Here is a 15,058-nt window from a genome sequence, read left to right on the forward strand (position 1 = left end):
TCAGATGGAAACTGATTCAGATGTTTAAGAGCTTGTTCAAAGAAGGGGCATATTTTAAAGGAGCGACAGAGATACTTGCAGGGGATTGTGTGAGGGGGTTATTATTTGTCTTTAGTTTTAGCTTGAACCAGGACATCTGAAGATTCCAAGTTTAATATAGTAATTGTGCTGATACTGACTCCAACCAACCACGTAATGAATATCATCCATTCCGGAGGTTTTATTTTTCTGCTGCCATTTAAATTTCACGTGGATTTCAATCACTTCAATGTAAAAGTAATTGGTAATGGGGAGCATTGGAACAAAAATTTGCCCTCGGTACATATTAACTGTAATATAATAATGTATGCATGTCGGTTAGGTGCAATCAAATATATTTTTTTTTAATCATTGTTGTGTTATGAATACCACAGAAAATATTATGTACTCTCCAGATCACATTTAATAGAATAATATTGCTTAAATATATAGTTATTGGACTTTGCATTTTGGAAAAGTCCCAGCTGAGAGGAAGACAGCAAAATACTGAAAATATTGGGGGTGAAAATGACTTCAGGACAATTTGTGAGGAAAATCAAGGAAATGGTAACAGAATACATACAGCTGAGTGAGTATAATTTTATGGATGAGAAATTGTGTTCAACCAATTGATTACTTATTTGACAAAGTAACTAGCATGTTAGATAACAAGGAAGCCAATGGATGGAGCAAATGTTGATATACTAAATTTGATCTGTGAAGTGCCCCATAAAATATTACCGCATTAGATAAGCACCTGTGGCCTTGTACGTAATAGATTAAGTCCAGGGGGTCAAATATATTGTCAGTGCAGAGGGGCTAGGAGCAAGGTCATGTGTGCATCAACAGTCAAGGTCTGAAGTACTAGGTGTGCAGTCAAAGCTGGGACAATGGGAATGTTCAGCACTAGGAACCTAAGCAGGTAAGCAGCTATGATCAGGGTAGAATAGGGGGCCAGGTGTAAGGCTGGACTCAGGGTCAGGAATGAGAGAAGGTATGCAACTGGAGTCAGGGTCAGGAGTAGTACCAGATGTGCAGTGAGACCCAGGTTGATCAACATGGACCAAGTGTATCTATAGTGTATTATAATCTGATTTTCATACATTAATATACTAAGATCATTCATGTGCTAAGATCATTCATGTGCTGCACCTGTTGATCAGGGCCTTGCTCTACTGTGGTATGTAATTAGGAATGCAATTTAGCCTAACCTTATTCATAGCTAATCCAATTTAAAGCATAAATATTGCATTCAAGTGTAAGTTAAAAGTCGCTACTGTATGCACCAGATTGCAGTTTCAAGCTGAAAAATGCAAAAGCTTCATACAAATGGGAGGGGGGGGGACACCCCCCTCGATTGCTACGCTCCCTCGGGCTTTGTCTCTCATAATTTCTCACTCCCAACTATCATTCAATGTTGGCAGCCCTGGATTCAGCCATGAACAAAGTATCACGGTATTCCACGTTTTTTGGAAAGGAAAAGTTCTGGATGGCTTTAGTTGCAAAATATTTGGCAAAAAACGATTTTTATTTTTTTTCAAAATTATTTTTCAAAAGAAATATCTATTCTATATATGCCAAGATTGCCCATTTCATCTATTTGGGGGAATTTCTCACCTAATCCATTAACTGAGGTAACAGACTGACACCCAGCTCAATCGATTTGGAACCATAACATTTTCTTGAGGAATTTTAATCCAACATTTTAAAAATATCTTACTGCTCCCTTGGTCTAGAAACTCCAAGCATAACTGACTAAAGAGTCAACACTTGTGGAAATTGTTCTCACTAATGTCTTGTAATTTATATCACCATACAGGAGTCAATGACCATCACCAATAGGCAATAGAATCTAAACACATGGGCACTGACACTGCGGGGCCCTACTCTCCACAGGGAAGTTGAAATACACAACCTGGCCTGCAAAGCATTTTATGAACCTTTTAAAAGGTACACCACAAATAGATTTTACAAAGGTATATTATCTTAGGGAACCTTTTCCTCCCTGCACTATTCCCATCATCATAAACTGTATGATGCAGATAATTGTCACTGCCCAATGCTAAGATCCAAACTTTCAAACATATTGTTGTTAAGATGCATGAGACTTTCTCTTTTTACTTTATGAATTTTCTGGTATGTAGAACTATTCAACTTCCACTGCATCTCCCAGAACAGTAGTTAACAAAGGAGGCCAACTCTGTTATAGTTGTAATAGCATGTGTATACTAATTGTTAGTTTAGCAAATGCTTCCAACAAATTCAAACAGTATGTAATTTCTGGAGTATCAAACATAGATAGCTCATGCAGAGCCCCAGAAATCTCTTATTAATACAGTGCCAGACACAAGAATTTGGTGAATCAAGTACGTCACGAGTCAGAGGTCTGCTGGAAGTGGTTAGAGTATGTAGGTGTCAAAATAATCCAATGCAAATATACACACACAAACACACACACACACGAAGCAACACGTACACACGCACGCACACGTTCTTAAGGCCACTTCTGGAAAACATCTAGAAAACATCTCAAAATGTTACCAAATAAAAGGTAAAAGTACTTCACATTTTGATTTAAACCATCCCACTATCTATTCCATAAAAATGACAGAATGGCATTCACTGTTCTTTTGGGGATTTCAGTCTGTGATAAAAAATGAATGATTTATTGCAATCTCGCCCACAAGTGGTGGTGGGGAGAAATATGCCTGTGTTAATAAGCCTACACTCCAGCAGTCCTAAGGCTCCTTCTGCCATGGTGCATTTTTTAACTATCACCATCGTACAACAGATTTCACACTTAGATTTAAATTTTAACTATTACATAGTGATACATTTAAATATATCAATCACAGCCATCATGTAAATGCACCCTCATTGGCTCACACCTGACAAATCTGGTCATCAATGACTAGGTTGTATACAGTAGCTGTAATGGAAACACTATACATGCTGCTTAGATTCCATTTATATAACCTCCTGTGTTAGAAAAGCAACGGACAGCAATACTTAAGTGTTTCTATAAAACTAATTTCAACCAATATCATTAAAGTCATATAACTGCTAAATTAGACATTAGTTGAAGTGTCAGGTCCCAAATCAGTTCCAGAGGAAACTGGAAAATCACAAGCTTGACCCAAATTTATATTTGTATTAAATAATACACCTCAACAAGTATGAGATTGGTGCATTAAGTAACCGGGGATCTCCAATAAATTTAAATTCAAATGTAGCACATGAATTTGAATTCTGTCAAATGCCAATGGTTCAGAAATTATTTGATCAGAAAAGCCTTGAATCAACAGAAAACTCGCAATTATCCCCACAAAATGTACACATTGGGTTCCATGAGCACTGTTAGTTACTTTGGATCACCATCAGTGGGATTCTTCCATTAACAATAGAGTACTATTAAGCAATATTCAAAAGATTGCCACTCCCTGGGTCCTGAGACCACATCACCCCAATCCTGGCCTCTCTCCACTGGCTCCCTGTGCGGTTTCGAATAAATTTCAAGATCCTCCTTTATGTCTACAAAGCCCTCAATGGGCTTGCCCCCACCTACATCAAAAGTCTGCTTACCCACCACACCACCTCCAGGTCCCTCAGATCAGCCGACTTGAGGTTGCTGAACATCCCACGGTCTAGGCATAAGTTCAGGGGCGACCGCGCCTTTGCGGTTGCAGCTCCTAGACTGTGGAACAGCATCCCTCTTCCCATCAGAACTGCCCCCTCCATCGACTCCTTTAAATCGAGACTTAAAACTCATCTCTACTCCCAAGACTTTCTTGAATTCTTCTGAGCGAGGGCTATATGTATGTAGTGATGTTTGTATTTAATCTATGAACCACTGTTGTTTGTTATACTATTATTATACCAATGTAAAGCACTTTGGCCAACAAGAGTTATTTTTTTAAATGTGCTGTATAAATAAAAGTGACTTCACTTGACTTGACTTGAGAGACATATTTCCAGGAAAAATTGTGGTGGAAAATTGAAAATGGAAAACGATGGAACGCACACCTGAGCAGGCAAAATTTATGGAGCAATAAACAGATGCACGTTTCAGGTCCAAAACCCTTTGTCAGATCTGGGAAAGAACAGTTCCCAATTCCTTTCAGGTTCTGATGAAAAGTCTTGGACCCGAAACGTCAACCTGCAAGATGACACTTTAAGAAGCAGCTTCTATTGTACGATGATGTGATTAAGAGATGTCTTTACCTGATGCTAATACACTGATGAATGCGACAAAATGTTTCAAAGATAAAAAGACGAGCATTCTCTATGAAGTCCTCGAGGCAGGCCACCAAGAAGAAGTCATTCACAAGCACCTGGAATGAGAATATATATGAAAATAGTTAATTCCAAAATAAACCATTAAAATAGCATATAATGTCATGTGCTGTACACAGCCAGCTCTTACTACATTTGTCGCAAGCTGCAAAACATCCTTACATGAAATCATCCTCCCTTGGGAAAATAAGCAGAAAAAAAATTGACTTTCAACTTAGCAGCATTACACCGAAAAGGTTAGAGAAACTGCAGGTGCTTGAGATACAAATGGAAAACTGCAAGAGGTTAGTCAGCAAAAACACATCTGGTGACAGATCTATTACATTTGAAAAAACTGTAAGAGTTCTGCTCTTAGAAGAGCTAGCAGTTATAAAAGCAGGATATTTTAATCATTCCTTTATTCTCCAGTTCTGATACAGATGGAAACTAAACAGTTCCCAATATCCACTCTGAATTGTCACCTAAACAGATTTCCAAACATCGAAGCAGGAGCTGGGGCCCACATGCTAAGTGCTAGAATTGGGCAAATGCCAACATATGCAATAGCTTTTTATTGAAAAATACTGAAAGAGTAGATATCAGCGTTGTAAAAAAAATCTTGCTGTTTAAAAAAAAGAATTTAGGTGTTTAAAAAAAAACCTAGGTTACAGTATCTTCCAACCTGGTAATGGTCAGAGAAAGGTAAGGTTTGCTCTACAAGGCAAGAGCCAAATGGATTTGTGGGGTGTGATGTCTAACAGATACTTCACTTTATAAATTCTTTATTTCACAGCGCATATATAATTCTTCCATCCGTATTGCAGTTCCTATTAACTGCCCAATTACCTTATATTGTATCTCATCTGTTTCCCAACAAACTTGAATTTCTATTATGTCTGTGATTTAGCTCACATGGAGTTTTCTTAGCTGCCTTTGATATCCAAAATATTGTGGGGAAAAACAGCGTCAGCCATTACAGGCAATTTGATCTAATATTCATACTTGAATATTACTGGCAAAGCAGGAAATGAGCCAACAATTTGTCAATAAATAATTCTGACCATATTCCCTACATAGACTTTCATAATATCTAAGTATGCTCAGAATATTATATGAATGTTTAAGTAAACTATTAACTCACAAAAAGACTACAATCTGTAATTTCACCATCTCCCCAGGTGATGATTTGGTGAACAACAAATTTCCAACAGCTTCAAGTTGCCCTTTGGGTTGGGAACTGCCCATAATTAATCCAAGGCAAGCAATCTTCCCTGGAGGTGGACATTGTACTTTGTTTATGGTACAATGATATGCTACAATGTTGAGAATGATATTCTGCATCCTGAGTTCGACTTGATTGTATTTGTTTGGTATATCCAACTGTTTGGAAAGCATGCAAAACAAATATTTTCACTGTACCTCAGTGTATGTGACAATAATAAACCTAAATAGTAAATTGGAATAATATTGTTCTGCACTTGTTCTGATTTTTACATTCCCTCCAAGAAAATCTGATGGGACCCTTTTTCACCCAGAGAGTGGCGAGTACCTGGAATGTACTTCATGAAAGAATGGTGGAAGCACTGGAGAAGATGAAGTGTAGGCCCCACTTTACAATGATAGAAAAATTGAGTCACAACATAAAAACAAACCAACCATCAAACGTTAATTTGCACTAATCCTACTCTAACCCCATTTTATTTTCCTTACATTATTCTATCACTTCACCTCTACACTCGGGGCAATATACACTGGTCAATTAATCAACCAATCAGCACATGTCTGGAATGTTAAACAAAATCAGAACATAGAAACATAGAAAATAGGTGCAGGAGTAGGCCATTCGGCCCTTCGGCCCTTCGAGCCTGCACAACCATTCAATATGATCATGGCTGATCATCCAACTCGGTATCCTGTACCTGCCTTCTCTCCATACCCCCTGATCCCTTTAGCCACAAGGGCCACATCTAACTCCCTCTTAAATATAGCCAATGAACTGCCTCAACTACCTTCTGTGGCAGAGAGTTCCAGAGATTCACCACTCCCTGATTGAAAATTTTTTTTCTCACCTCGGTCCTAAAGGATTTCCCCTTTATCCTTAAACTGTGACCCCTTGTCCTGGACTTCCCCAACATCGGGAACAATCTTCCTGCATCTAGCCTGTCCAACCCCTTAAGAATTTTGTAAGTTTCTATAAGATCCCCCCTCAATCTTCTAAATTCTAGCGAGTACAAGCCAAGTCTATCCAGTCTTTCTTCATATGAAAGTCCTGACATCCCAGTAATCAGTATGATGAACCTTCTCTGTACTCCCTCTATGGCAAGAATGTCTTTCCTCAGATATGGACTTATGAATTCTGAATTCCACTATTCTCTTTTCTCCACACATGTGGAGGACTTCACATTTTCCACTTGTTTTCATCTGCCATGCCCTTCACAATTATCCTTCTATATCTCCACAGGGCATCTCATCATTCTCCTCACAGATTTCACAGCTATCTCGTTTTGTACCAGCATTAAATTTGAATTCCATTATTCAAATCATTGACGCAAATAGTGAACAGCAGAGTTTCAGTCCCAATCTTTAGGGAGAGTCTCTCAGCCTCTCAAATGAAAAACCATCTGTTTATTCCTAACCTGTTTTCTGACTGCTTATCAATTATCAATCTGGGTCAATATATTCCCACATTGTCATGTGATGATTTAAAAAAAAAAAAGATGTTTTACTGCAGGTGTTTTGAAATTCCAAAGAGACAATGTACATTGATTACCTTTTATTTTGCCTGCTAGCTGCTGCTCAGGATTTATCAAATTTTCTTTCCATAAGTTCATGCTGACTTTGCCAAACTTTATTTTTTCAAGTGCCCTCTTATCATTCCCTTAACAAGATATTCCAGCATTTCCCTAAAATGCCCGTCTACTAGATTTATTGTACTTTATTTTTCCTCGCCTTCTTTTCCTAAATATGGGGTTATCTTTGCCATCTTTCAATCTAAGAATTGCACTCGAGGCTGTGGAATGTTGGAAGATGGCATTCACGATCTCCACAGCTGCCTCCTTAAAAGTCTAGGATGATGGTCATTATGTTCTGGGTAGTTAAAGGGTTCTTGATCTCATGAATCAAGGTACATTTATTTGTCACATGTGCCAGTTGGCACAGTGAAATGTGATCACCATACAGCCATACAATAAAATAAAGAACACACCACACAAAGTTAAGTCAGCAGAATACCCTTGCCTCTGTTAAAGGGTACAATCATTGAATGCAGGAAATTGGTAGTATTGATGACTCAGTAAGGAATGTAATACCAATACCAACATCTGTTGTAAATTTATAGGTGCTCACAGTCCCAGTATAGTGGCTACCCAACTGTACTCCTGATTTAGTGAATCAATAGACAATAGACAATAGGTGCAGAAGTAGGCCATTGGGCCCTTCTAGCCAGCACCGACATTCAATGTGATCATGGCTGATCATCCCCGTTCCTGTCTTCTCCCCATATCCCCTGACTCCACTATTTTTAAGAGCCCTATCTAGCTCTTTCTTGAAAGAATCCAGAGAACCTGCCTCCACCACCCTCTGAGGCAGAGAATTCCACAGACTCATCACTCTCTGTGAGAAAAAGTGTTTCCTCATCTCCGTTCTAAATGGCTTACTCCTTATTCTTAAACTGTAGCCCCTGGTTCTGGACTCCCCCAACATCGGGAACATGTTTCCTGCCTCTAGTGTGTCCAAGCCCTTAACAATCTCATGTTTCAATGAGATACCCTCTCATCCTTCTAAACTCCAGAGTGTACAAGCCCAGCTGCTCCATTCTCTCAGCATATGGCAGTCCCGCCATCACGGGAATTAACCTTGTAAACCTATGTTGCACTCCCTCAATAGCAAGAATGTCCTTCCTCAAATTAGGGGACCAAAACTGCACACAATACTCCAAGTGTGGTCTCACTAGGGCTCTGTACAACTGCAGAAGGACCTCTTTGCTCCTATATTCGATTCCTCTTGTTATGAAGGCCAACATGCCATTCGCCAACATGCCAACATGCCACTGCCTACTGTACCTGCATGCTTACTTTCATAGGCTGATGTACAAGGACCCCCAGATCCCGTTGTTCTTCCCCTTTTCCCAACTTGACGCCATTTAGATAGTAATCTGCCTTCCTGTTTTTGCGACCAAAGTGGATAACCTCACATTTATCCGCATTAAACTTCATCTGCCATGCATCTGCCCACTCCCCCAACCTGTCCAAGTCACCCTGCATTCTCATAGCATCCTCCTCACAGTTCACACTGCCACCCAGCTTTGTGTCATCTGCAAATTTGCTAATGTTACTTTGAATCCCTTCATCCAAATCATTGATGTATATTGTAAATAGCTGCGGTCCCAGCACCGAGCCTTGCGGTACTCCACTAGTCAATGCCTGCCATTCTGAAAGGGACCTGTTAATCCCTACTCTTTGTTTCCTGTCTGCCAACCACTTCTCTATCCATGTCAGCACTCTACCCCCAATACCATGTGCCCTAATTTTGCCCACTAATCTCCTATGTGGGACCTTATCAAATGCTTTCTGAAAGTCCAGGTACATTACATCCACTGGCTCTCCCTTGTCCATAGGGAATCACCTATTTAACTAAGATAGAATACAAAAAAAGATACCGAGTTACATTTTCAATTAATCAGGGTTAAAGTTCATCATAAATTAGTCAATAAAAAGATCGTAGAAGAACTTTGACAAGAAAAACATTTCATCTGATTAGAAATAAATGATCACATTAGTTACAGTGTGCAGAATAAGTGGCTTAATGGAGGGAGGCCAAAATACAATGCAATATGTAGGAAATAAATAACTGCCTATTGATTATAGCATAATATCATTATAGCACTAGATGATACCATAAAATGGGCTAATGTACAGACTTTAATAATTCTATAAAGAATAAAACTGGTATTTATTTTTATGGTATTCCAATTAAAATATTGCATAAAAATATCAGCAGTCACCACACATGCATACGTACAAAATGCATGTTACATATTTGCTGAACCAATTCACTCTTTGGTAGGTGATATGGTGGGTTTTGATTTGCCAAAAGTCGTGAGTTGCTGCACAACAGATTTCCTTGGAAAAGCAAATCAGTCCTAGGCATTTGACAATGGCATTTTAATTAGCTGTGTGTTTGTTTAAGTATTGGTGCTCTGCCTCTCTCCAGCCATGAGTAAGGAACAAAATATTGTAGATGTTGGAATCTGGAAAAACAAACAATCTGCTAGAGGGGAGGAACACAAATATTTGATATCTCTGAAAGGTATTGCCGCATTGATCAGTAAACAAATGCAAGGGCAGAGAGATGCCTTATCCTTAGCCTACTTCAGTAGGATCCAGCTGCTTTATAATATATTCCCCAGTATACCAATGCACCATATGCATCCCCACATCAGTAGGTGGTGCTGACCCTGACCTACTAGTCACTTTAATGCTTCTCTGATTTTGACCTCAACTTTTGCCTCTTACACTGTTCCAATGAATCTCATCATAAGCTGAGGATCAGTCCTTCATCTTCCAACGGCGCTTTAAAGCCTCAGGATTCATGTACATTAGACATGTGATTGTTATTTCCTCTCCTCTAGTGATATTTCAGATTTAATTTGTTGTGTGCTATTTACAATCACCCAGACATACCTTCTTTTACTCTGAACCTTTACCAATCTGTCGGGCAGCATCATAAACATTGTCAGTCACTCTTTCCTCCTCACTATCCCATTCCAGACCTTGTCGTTTGTTCTCTTTGCCACTTCTTCGCCTTTTCTGCTGGTTAATTTTGTCCAATTTTTAACTTTTTGCCAGTTTTTCAAAAGATGATCGCCCAAATACAATTTGTATTTCCCTCACCAGATGCTGCCTAATCTGTCGAATATTCAAGCATTTTCCCTTTGTATTACAAATTTCCAGCATCTTCAGGATTTTACCTTTAGAGATTTATTTGACTAATAACATTATGTGGGTGTGGCGGCACCTAACTGCAGCGGCTCGACTACAGTCATCTGTCTCTTTTTTTTATTTTTGTCTTGTATGTCTTGAGCCTAGTTTTTATTTATTTTTTTGCTGTGTATATGTGGGGGGGGGGGGGTGGATGTGGGGGAAACCGTTAATCTCTTCCCTGTACGGGGACCCAACTTTTTCCCGGTCGGGTCTCCGGTGTCGTTGGGCCTAACATCGTGGAGCCGGCGGCGGCCTCCGGCCGGGACCAACCTGAGGGCTTCAGTCGCGGAGCCTGCGGACCTGACATGTTCGGAGCGGGAAGAGCTGTGGTGGCGCGCGGCTGCAACCCGACTTCAGAGCTTCGGAGGCTCTGGCTGCAGACCCGGTGGACTGTAATATCGGGAGCTCCAGGTCCCTGGTGGGAGCCGCATTCGAAGCTCCCGCAACGGCAACTTCTCCCGCTGGAATCGCGGGGTTTAAATGACATGGAGTCGGGGCCTAACATCGCCCGCCGTGGCTTAATGGCCACAGGACTTACCATCGCCCGCCGGGGGCTTTAACATCGGAGCCCCCGTTCGCCTCGACACTGCAGTTGGACTGCTGAACCGCGGGTGAAGAACAAAGGGAAGAGATAAGACTTTGCCTTCCATCAGTGAGGAAGTGTTGCAGACTCTGATGGATGTTTATGTAAACTGTGTTAAGTGTGGGTTTTGGGTTTTTTTGTAATGTAAAAATTGTAGAAAATGCAATTTTGTTCAAACCAAGTTGTTTGAATGACAATAAAAGGCTTTCTATTCTATATTCTAACAATACTAAAAATATAGTGAAAAGGGGATAGATCTTCCACAGCTGATAAGGGAAAAAGGTATGCAGTAGTTGAATTGGCCTTTCTGGTCTTGACATAATTAAACATGTTATTTCACATTTGTTGTCTCTAATTTTTCCATAAGTAATCTCCAAACTATCCATAAATTGATTTAAGCATGCTCATAATCCACTGGTTGATCAACGAGAATGTGAGTGAATAGCTGCCAACATTTAATATTGTGTGCAAAGGATACATTATGTTGTTTTATACAACAATCGGATAGAGATGAATCACTAAAATGACCAAAGATTCAAAGGCTCCAACATATTTTAATAACTGAAGATAGATATTGGTCATCACAACCATTTATTTTTTGGCATCTACCTAAAAGTAACTTCACAGAAATATTATCCACACTAAATGACGAGAGGCTCTGATATTAATCAACCAAATTCCACAAGATACCACTGACCCCACATAAAGACACACTCGTGAATCAAGTTCCCAATTACAGTGGCCATTTGCAATATTGAACTTTAGAAATCTGCTTGCAAATACCACAAGGAATATGAGGAAAACCATGAACATACCTGATTCACAGCTCACTCATTTTTAGAATCATGAAAACATTCTTATTTCTTGCTTTCATCTTTTGCCAGTGTAATAATTAGTTACTATCATAATTAAAATCAGCTGAATTCTACACTGCATTAGTGGAAAAGAATTGCCTACTTTATTTTGCTTACTCTCCATTTTTATTTCATAACAACTGTACATTGATTATTGAGGCTTGGTTTCTGGGCACAAAGAAACCAGATTCTCCACAATCGTGGCAAGTATACTTAGCATGCAAACAGTAGTATATTACTGATTGCATAATCATTTATATTGGTTTCTTTCTTAGTATGTGTAATTTGGGCATCACCATTGAATGAATATGGAATGATAAAGGAAGAACAGAAGTATACTTCATCTTATGTGGCAGCAGTGACAAGGAAATCATACATTTCCTCATATTATTTCCTGGCAGAAGTATATTTGCGCAGGCAGAGTAACGCACTGAAACTAACAGAGTCATATTAGGGAATGACCTAATAAATTATCAGCTGAAAGTGGCAGAGGAGATGCAGATTGTCAATTAAATAATGGAACAGCAAGATAACTGATAAAATTAATATATTATTGTCTGACCATCTAACACACAAGGGTCAAAATCATGAGTGATTGATCATGATCCTGGATGCACTTGCATATGCCCAGAAAGTGTAACTAGCTTGCAATGTTCAGCAGGTTACTTAAATTTGTGCTCCATTTCTGAAGATCTATACTCCTCTACTCAAGTGCCACAATTTCAAGTGGCACGCTGTTCATTCACCAGACATTATTTAAAAATCCTCAAATTATCCAAAGTCTACTCTTCCCAAAGAGCTTCTTGAACTTTTCTTCAAAGAGGCTTTAAACTCAGAATAGATCATGAAGACCCTTTCAAGCATCTCAATATCCATCACTGGGTAAGATCCACAAAACCTTTTTCAAACTACAAACTTTTAAAAAACTAATTGACCAAGTTAATTTAAAACAACAAAGTGCCATGCTTTCTTTTAAAGTGAACTGACCTGCACTTTCTTCTCACGGAGACTTGTTTTTCAGAGATGGACTTTGGCTATAACTTCACAGTTCTAAAATTTTAGAAAATAGCAAGCCTCATAACTTATAATAGCAAGATTCATAACTAATAAGGACACCATAATTTATAAATGAAATCTAAAAATCACGATCCAACGTAAAATTCTGAGAATAGGGTCCAATGTTGTGGTGTTTTTGCCCCTGTCCAGAAAGATTAGATCAGCTGAAAATAGCATTTTGCAAGGGTTCCCTTTGTGCATTAGCCACGTTATTTAAACATAATTAAAAGTCAAATACGCTTTCAAAATTTACTCGTGAACATCGTTTAGATAGACAATGAACAAGATATTGCACGGAGCACAATTATCAATCCTATAACTATGCAGATTTATTATTCTACGTGAAAAGACATTGAAGAGGAATATAGCAAGTTCTAAAACATGCAAGGAAAATGGGGTCACATCTCTTGCTGGTTAAATACAGGCATTTGAAGCTCGATTGCAAATTACTGCTTTGCATACAAAACATTTGATTCATTCTGGAAAACTCACTACCTGCAGTTAAGAATGATGAACAGTGTACTCTTCTGATTTTCAGTGCTTCATCATTGGCTCTCTGAAATTCCCTCCCTAAACCTCAATGAGTCTCTTACGCTCATCTTAACCTTTCTTAAAATTCACTAAGCTGTTGGTATTTATCATCATATCTCCATGTGCCAGTGTTAACTTTTATTTAAGATGGCTCCTTGGGACATTCTAAAACAATAATAAAAATACAACGTTTATTTGTGAGAAAATGGTACAAGGAAACTGGCAATTTTAATATAGGCAGGTTAATGCTTGCTGATGCCAAAATACCACATGCATTCACGTAATTAGAATAAAAAAATATTTGTTTGATATGTTTAAATCCTATTAACTTTGACCTTTAAAGTTTTATTAGAGGGATGCCAAACATCACCCTGCACTTCATAACTCATTACAGATAACTGACTGTTATCCAATAGAAACCAATGTATCATGCACTTAAAGGTATGTAAGGTCCCTTTGAAGTTCTTATCAAACAGTTTGTACAGTAATGCTTGAAACTCTGCTAGCCCATTCTGTAGAGTAAGCTTCCACAAAAACTAATGCAATCATAAGAATTTATCATATTTAATTGGTGAGACCAAATCTGGAGTATGGTGTACAATTTTGGTCGCCCAATTATAGGAAGGATGTCAACAAAATAGAGAGAGTACAGAGGAGATTTACTAGAATGTTGCCTGGGTTTCAACAACTAAGTTACAGAGATAGGTTGAATAAGTTAGGTCTTTATTCTCTGGAGCACAGAAGGTTAAGGGGGGACCTGATAGAGGTCTGTAAAATGATGATAGGGATAGACAGAGTTGATGTGGACAAGCTTTTCCCTTTGAGAATAGGGAAGATTCAAACAAGAGGACATGACTTCAGAATTAAGGGACAGAAGTTTAGGGGTAATATGAGGGGGAACTTCTTTACGCAGAGAGTGGTGGCGGTGTGGAATGAGCTCCCAGTGGAAGTGGTGGAGGCAGGTTCATTGGTATCATTTAAAAATAAATTGGATAGGCATATGGATGAGAAGGGAATGGAGGGTTGTGGTATGAGTGCAGGCAGGTGGGACTAAGGGGAAAAAAAAATTTGTTCGGCATGGACTTGTAGGGCCGAGATGGCCTGTTTCCGTGCTGTAATTGTTATATGGTTATATGGTTAATAATGAATATTCAACATCATTAGGAATAACTTCACTGTTCTTTGAAATGGTGCCATGGGATCTTTGAACATTCATCTAAATGGTCTTAGTCTTGGTTTAATGTCCCATCAAGGGTGCATCTTGAATGGTGCAGTATTTCAATTTTTTTTTTTTTTAAATGGGGCACTAATCCTTCTAACTCATGAACGATGATCGTGTGGATTGAGCAGGAGGGCATTTGAAACTCAAAATAATAGGGAAGTGCTGCACGTGCTGGAAATATAAAATCACTAAATTTTAAAAGCACTCAGGGCAGTCTGCGTCAAAGGAAAGGTGGAGGTGCTAATATTTCAGGTCACTGAATGTGCATCTAAACTGTGAGACATCACTCATGAACTATTGAGTCACTTGAGCATCTGTAGTTATTGAAGTTACCTATAATACAATAAACAATCAAACCAAATTCTCTCAGAACAGCAGCAGAAATGGCAATAATTTGAGAAGTTCCGTCATATTGTCTCACAAAATTACAATAAACGTTTAAATAATTTTGGGAATATAGAAAACTGGTTGCTAATTGCATGATATAAAAGACCACATTGTGATATCCAGTGAACGCATCAGGCACACCATAAAAGCTCTC

General features: G+C 38.8%; 1 protein-coding gene across 1 annotated transcript in view; it reads right to left on the minus strand.

The window, feature by feature from the left end:
* Positions 1–15,058, minus strand: part of LOC129696620 (eukaryotic translation initiation factor 3 subunit E) — a 180,676-nt gene that overhangs the window by 45,327 nt on the left and 120,291 nt on the right. The window contains exon 10 of the mRNA XM_055634678.1: positions 4,240–4,349. Within this exon, the coding sequence (XP_055490653.1) occupies positions 4,240–4,349 (110 nt within the window). The remainder of the gene's footprint in view (positions 1–4,239; positions 4,350–15,058) is intronic.

This window comes from Leucoraja erinacea, chromosome 4 (genome assembly GCF_028641065.1).
Source record: "Leucoraja erinacea ecotype New England chromosome 4, Leri_hhj_1, whole genome shotgun sequence".
NCBI lineage: Eukaryota > Metazoa > Chordata > Chondrichthyes > Rajiformes > Rajidae > Leucoraja > Leucoraja erinaceus.